Below are 7,095 nucleotides of genomic sequence, written 5' to 3'. Positions count from 1 at the left end.
AACATACAACTCGATAAGTAAGGCCTGTGCTCTAGTTTGATGATAGGTAAAAAATATTCTTTGCATACTAGCTTCATCAGTCACATGCATTATTTGAAATTGGCCGAAACCACCAAATGCTAGCACAGACTGTCTATACATAATATTTATGACTCTTTTTTGCACTTGATGATCTACACTTTGAGAAAGTATATTCTTAAGTCTTTCATATGTTATTGACAGAGGAACAACAATAACACATGGATTCTCACATAAAAAACTCACACCTTCATGTGTATGAGATAAAATCTGACCATTGTAATATATTTTTAAACTAATATAATCCTCCATTTCATACACTCATCACACTCACTCACAAATTTTTTCACTCTCTCAAACTAAGAACATTTTGTAGAATAAAGCTCTCGTTACTTCACTTGAACTTTAGTTTCATACTCCATTTTTGCGTTTTAACACAATCTAGAACTTCTTTTATAGTTACTTTTATATTTTTTTTATTCCCCCAGCACAAAACGTCGCTGATGTTTTCACAAAACGTCACTAACGTTTTTATTTTTTTTTGTAATACATCAACGATGTTTTGACCAAAAAATATTTTAAAAATATATCTTCTAGCAATACGTCACTGATGTTTTCCTTTAAAAATAAATCAATATACAACACGCTGTTGACGTTTTGCCTATAATAAAATAAAAAAAAATTATACAATACGTCGCTGACGTTTTCTTTATGCAAAATTTGAAAAAAATAATTTATTCAATTCGTCGACGTATTTTGTCTAGTTTATTATAAAAAAAAAGTCACTCTCCCACAAAACGTTAAAGACGTTTTGTTTCTTTCAAAAATTGAAAACAGGTCCATAATAGAGTAATACACAATACTCTCCAAATATCATTGAATAACACACGTTACTTTTTAATATACAAAAAACTGAGCCCTTGACCTAAGCCTTGATTTCGAACCCAATTTAATAAATTAGCATATCTATTTATTGAAACTTTCGGCCTAATTGAATTACAATAAAATTGGCCAAATTAATCCCAAACTCTATGTTTGGTTGAAAGGAAAGAAATAGAGAGGAAGAAAATAGAAAGGAAAGAAAGCAAAGGAAAGAAATTGAGTGGATTTTTATTTTCTTTAGATGTGTTTGGTTGGAAGGAAGATAAGAAGGAAATAAATGTTATAAAAAGACAATTTTACCCCTATATTATAATATATATTGAAAAAGTGAAGGGGTAGTATTGAAAATAGAGAGAGAAACATTAGATTTCTCTCCATTTTCTTTCCAATGTTGGAGAGAAAAAAAATTGGTGGGCCCCACAAGTTTTTTTTCCATCTATTTTTTTCCCTTCAATTTTCATCTTCAACCAAACAATGAAAAACAATCATTTTCCTTTCCATTTTCTTTCCTTCCATTTTCCACTCAAACAAACATAGCATAAGTGACCAAGCCAGCTATTCGAATCGAACTAAATCACGAGCGCTCTTACATCATAATTTATTTTTATTTCACATCAGTTAAAAATATAAGCATTTATTAAAAATTTAAAATTCATTAAAAACAAAAATAATTTGTCTTCATCACAAATGAAGAGAAGAAAAAGGAGAATTCAGTAAAGATAATTTGAAAATTAATTTAAAAAAAAAAATCAAATTATAAAAATAAAATTTGTCGGCGATGGTGTCCTTACCCATAGGAAAATAAATGTTACCTTTTACTTATTTTTGATATAATCAGCATGTTCCGTGTTCTATATTTTCTAATATATATTAGAGTAATATAATTTAAAAATATTTTAGTTAAAATTAAAGAAAGATATCTAGTATATTTATATATCTTTAATAGAATATATTGAAAATAAATGAACCAACCCCGAACATACCCCACAGGAGAAATTGATTCAGCAATATTGAATTAAACTCCATGAATCCGTTTCTTTATAACAATTCCTGTTAAACCCATTTCAGAAATTAGTTCTAATTTAACTTTTCGATAGCAAGAAATAAAGAAAAAATGTCTTTAAGAGATTATTATAAATCTTATAGGGCAATGTCAAAAATAAATTTAAATAATTATTATTTATTAACTACATAAACTACTTTAAGGTTTGAGTACAGTTTCTAATACCACTGTGAAGCTTAACTCCATCGCGTGAGATTCCCAATCCAAGTAGTTAATGAGTGGCTTCTAGTTTCTAGAGGCTTCCACAGTCCACATTTTCAAGCTTGAAGCTCCCTGATTTCTTCGTGGCACTTTCTTTCTAGACCTTTCCACACTTCCCCTTTTTAAGTTTTTAATTAACGCCCCCTTCTTACCCAATTACCCCGCAGTCCGCAGTCAGCAGTCCGCACCCTATCAAGAACCCAAAACCCTCACTCACTCACTTGAATGGCTCGTTACGGCGAAGGAGACAAGCGCTGGATCGTCGAAGAAAGACCCGACGGCACCAACGTCCACAACTGGCACTGGTCCGAGACCAACTGCCTCGATTGGTCCAGAAACTTCTTCAACAACCTCCTCAACGACCTCCCTATTCTCACCGGCGAATCTAATCTTTTCATCGCCACCACTAAGGTCTCCTCCGTCGACGGCGAGGCCTACGTCAACATCCGCAAAGGCAAGATCATTCCTGGATACGAGATCTCACTCACCCTTGCCTGGCAGGGCGAAGCCAAGGACTCCGACGGCAAGTCTCTCTTGAAAGTTGATGGCACCGTCGAGATCCCTTACATCTCCGACGAGAACGCCGGCGAGGATCCCGAGCTCAAGGTTACTGTTAAGGACGAGGGACCGATTGGAAGGACGCTGAAGGATGCCATGCTCTCCAAGGGGAAGCCCTTGATTTTGGACAAGATTAGGGTTTGGGTGCAGAGCATGGCCAAGGGTGGACCTGTTAAGGACGAGCTCGAGACCAAGAAGCCAACGCCGCCACAGCAGCAGAATCATGCTGCCGCAGTTGTGTCGGCGGCTGTGGCGCCTTCTTTGGCTTCAGCTGCGACCAAGAAGGAAGGTTCGGTGGAGAAGGAGGCGAAGAAGAAGAAGAAAGAGGGATTCAAGAGTATTAGCATGACGGAGAGGTTCAATTGCAGGGCGAGAGATTTGTATGAGATATTGTTAGATGAGAACAGGTGGAAGGGTTTCACGCAGAGCAATGCGAAGATCAGCAAGGAGGTTGGTGGAGAGTTCAGCATTTTCGATGGTTCTGTTACCGGAACCAACGTGGAGTTGCAGGAAGCTAAGTTGATCGTTCAGAAATGGAGGTTCGGAAGCTGGCCTGATGGTGTTCATTCTTTGGTATGACCTTGTTCATTTCATTTCATTCTTTTGTTAATGTAGAGATTTGAATTCGTGCGTGTAAATAAAATGGTGATTGAAATTGTTACAGGTGAAGCTTGTGTTGGAGGAGCCTGAACCTGGGGTTACTGTTGTCAAGCTCACACATAATGATGTTCCTGAAGAAGATAGGTGAGCCTTTTTTTTAATTGCAATTGGTTATTGGAAGGTTTGTTTTGAGTTTTTTGATCAATTTGTTAAATGATATTGTTATGGTGTGTGTAGGTATGGAAATGCCACTGTGGTGGAGAACACGGAGAGAGGGTGGAGGGATCTCATCTTCCAAAGGATACGTGCAGTTTTTGGGTTTGGAATTTGAGATTTTAATTCTTACCAATGTAGGGTTTTTCTTTCTTTCTTTCTTTTCCTTTCCTTTCTTCTTCTAGTGTCATGTGTTGTAGAATTTTCACGGATTTTGAATCATTTTAAGTGAGGGGAAAGGTGAAATTTTAATGGATTGACAATTGCATAATTGTTGAACTGTGATTGAGGCTCTGGTTAATCTTGCCAAGAGTGTCTTTCTTAAAAATACTTTCTTTCTGCTTTTGCATATTCTTCAATGTTCTATGTTGCTTCATATTATTATTTACTAGTAAACACTAAAAATCCCTAGTTAAAAAATAAAACCCAAGATCAAAGATAGAAATATTTTCAGAAGATTTAAAAATGTGACAAAAGTTTCTTTATTTGGAGTAAGCCTTTGTCACTTTCTATATTTCTAGAAGATTCGTGTCAGATAATATTATTGGTGGTTTACTCATCATTTGTTATTCATTCTTGCATGTCATTAACTTGTGCAATAGAATGTATATTTGATACTTTCAACGTGACTTGTCAGTATTCTTGTTGCTGTTGGACACTGCACCTATTAGAGAGGACTATATGATTCATTGCATATTTTAGGCATAACTTGCGCAGAGAAAAGACAGATAAATTATCTAGAAATTAGTATGCTTACTTTCATATCATTGTCGAGAACTCGACATCTTAGAGATTCGTTCTTAACTGAGTTGTTATACGGTATTTGGATTTAGACATGGAGTACTAATTTAGAAGGGTTGATTCTTAGGCCCCCCAACTTTCATGTAGGAATGTTTAGGAGAACTTAGCTATGAACATGTGGCGATTTGATGGAAGTTGTTGCAGTGATACATTGCAGATGCGCTTACGTAATGAAATTTAGTAATTCTGATTGATTAGTGTTAAAGTGTTTAATAAGCCAGCCAGTGTTCCCACAAGAACAAAAACAATTATCTCCAAGTATTTTCATGTTTGAATTCGAGGTCATTTATATGCAGTTGAAGGAAAGGGTGAGAAAATGTTTAATGAGGAGGGTGTTTTCCGTCCATAAGGGTTGCAATCACAATTAAACGAACTTGCATTTGCCTAAGCTTGGTTCAATACTTATTACTGAAAGATCCTAGTGGCCAAGTAAACGAAAAAACAAACTATTTGAAACACTATATTGTTCTCTGTTGAAAAAACGATTACGTGTATTTGCTCATTATTATGTTGGCCTATTTGCTCATTAAAAGAAATGTAATCAAATAATCATAAGTGTGCTAATTTTATACCGTGTACTTGCTCATCTATTCATTAAATAAATCATAAGTAATCACTAGGTAAAACGGGGCAAGTTGCAAATATGGATCACAAAATTCAGGTCACTGAAAAGGAACTGTGTTATATAATAATAATATGTATTGGTTTAAGGGTTTAAGCTCATACCTATGCTTCCTAAATCGGAACTCAAAAGCACAGAATGGGCCGGATCATTTTGATTCTTATTTAACCCATAATAATTCAATGAAAGAGAAAAGCAAATTTAATTGGCAACGCATGAATTTCAGTCCAGTACAAATACGTTATTGTAAAATCTAGAATCAGACATAAATTTAAAAACGAGAGCCTGTGGCATTGGGGGGATCTATCCGGAATGATTGGTCCCGTGATTGGTTTCCCTTGTCATATGGTTTTCTTTTCTCTATCTTGTTTACGTTGTCGTTGAGCACACCTTTTGGATAAGCCTCACTCTCACTTTCCTTAAACTATTTATTTTCATCTTTCTTCTTCTTTCCCCTTGTTTTGATTCCAACACCATTATCCCACACTACTTTCCATCGTCACTACAACCTAGCTTCTACACCAAACTTGAAAGATCCGCAAATGATTCTCTTATTGTTCTCTTAGCTATCACCAAGCATAATCGCCACCATCGTATTGTGTTGTTATTGAAAGAGAAAAGTGAAAAGGGGTATGTCTGCTACAGGGTTATTATATCCACATATTCTCTATGGTGAAGTCGTAGTTTACCAGAGAGATCAACAGCACCAGCACCAGCACCAGTGCTTGGTAAGTAGTAGTAGTGGCAGATACGTGTTTTTATCTTCATTGAAGAGTAGTGGTGGTTGCGGGAACGCTTCTTTTGGGCAGAGGATTAGGCGGAGGAATTTGAGAGTTGAAGCGACGTGGCCAGATTTGTCAAGACCAAGTGTCATAGAGATGGAATCCATTGATGATAGTGAGCACCTTGATCAAATTCTGCTTCATGCTCAGCAAAATTCACAACCCATCATCATTGATTGGTATTTATGTTCTTTCCATCTTCTTATTCTTAATTAGTTCTATGCTATTGCTATACACATAACAAGATATTTATGTCAAGCCACATCTACTGTAGCTAGATATTTTTGAGGACTTTTTTGTCTTTTTCAATATCTAATATCTAAGATTGTTGAAAGAACATTGAGAATGAAGTTTCTTGCTACTTTAAAAAAATCAACTTGTATTTATTTTTGTGAATATAGGATGGCTGCTTGGTGCCGTAAATGCATATATTTGAAGCCCAAGTTGGAGAAATTGGCTGCGGAGTATGACACAAAGTAAATTATTCTTCTTTTAAAATTGAGCCTTCAATGACATTAATATTAACATCATCTTGAAATGGTGATAATTCATTTGTTTTTCTTACTTTGTCACTGTTTCAGGATCAAATTTTATTACGTGGATGTGAATAAAGTGCCTCAGACTCTAGTGAAGCGTGGCAATATCTCTGTGAGTATGATCACTAGAATGTCATAACATGTTCTTTGATATTTCTTTTCTGATGATGATGTTATGCCACTTTAGAAAATGCCAACAATTCAGTTGTGGAAAGATGGGGAGATGAAAGCAGAGGTGATTGGAGGCCACAAGGCCTGGCTAGTCATTGAAGAAGTCAGAGAAATGATCCTAAAGTTTGTATAGTGTGTTCTATTATTCTTCATTCTTCTCTTTTTCTTATTTTTAACAACCTCAATTAGCACATATGTTTATTCATATAGTAATTTCTTATCCCACGAATCCTCCGAGCTCTGACATTTTTTTTATATCATTCGGGGTAGCTCCCTTGTTTGTTCATATTACACTCGAAGAAAGGTGTTATGATGATTAAATATAAACTATAGCAGCACCTTTTCAACCTCGTCGCTTTGGCCGAGTGGTTAAGGCGTGTGCCTGCTAAGTACATGGGGTTTCCCCGCGAGAGTTCGAATCTCTCAGGCGACAAAAATCTAAAATCCAAAGTTTTGGTGGCATACAATAAATAACATGGGAAACTCTTAAGATGCATAAATTTTAAATATTTTTCTTTTAATGCCTGTCTTCACAAAGTAGTATCACTAATCACATGCAATGTTTGAATTTTGAGCCTCTGTCATATCTTATAAAAAAGCCAATCACCAGTTGTTTTGATTTACAAAATAGAGGATTCGAATTTTCCA

At 35.6% G+C, this 7,095-nt stretch overlaps 2 protein-coding genes and 1 non-coding gene across 3 annotated transcripts; all 3 read left to right on the top strand.

Annotated features, from left to right (window-relative positions):
* Window positions 1–2,138: 2,138 nt before the first annotated feature.
* On the top strand, window positions 2,139–3,884 carry LOC107492879 (uncharacterized). The gene is made up of 3 exons (XM_016113937.3): window positions 2,139–3,295; window positions 3,387–3,466; window positions 3,560–3,884. Exons 1-3 carry the CDS (start codon window positions 2,390–2,392, stop codon window positions 3,651–3,653), a joined length of 1,080 nt encoding a protein of 359 aa, XP_015969423.1. The 5' UTR covers window positions 2,139–2,389; the 3' UTR covers window positions 3,654–3,884.
* A 1,405-nt stretch (window positions 3,885–5,289) lies between these two features.
* On the top strand, window positions 5,290–6,785 carry LOC107492880 (thioredoxin-like 3-1, chloroplastic). The gene is made up of 4 exons (XM_016113939.3): window positions 5,290–5,919; window positions 6,142–6,216; window positions 6,322–6,388; window positions 6,464–6,785. Exons 1-4 carry the CDS (start codon window positions 5,591–5,593, stop codon window positions 6,578–6,580), a joined length of 588 nt encoding a protein of 195 aa, XP_015969425.1. The 5' UTR covers window positions 5,290–5,590; the 3' UTR covers window positions 6,581–6,785.
* A 13-nt stretch (window positions 6,786–6,798) lies between these two features.
* TRNAS-GCU (transfer RNA serine (anticodon GCU)) lies at window positions 6,799–6,880 on the top strand. Its single transcript has one exon. It is a non-coding gene; the product is annotated as a tRNA-Ser (tRNA).
* The last annotated feature ends 215 nt before the right edge of the window (window positions 6,881–7,095 follow it).

This window comes from Arachis duranensis, chromosome 6, assembly GCF_000817695.3.
Source record: "Arachis duranensis cultivar V14167 chromosome 6, aradu.V14167.gnm2.J7QH, whole genome shotgun sequence".
Lineage (NCBI taxonomy): Eukaryota > Viridiplantae > Streptophyta > Magnoliopsida > Fabales > Fabaceae > Arachis > Arachis duranensis.
The sequence above is the reverse complement of the archived record's forward strand: the minus strand, read 5'-3'. Positions and strand labels throughout refer to the sequence as shown.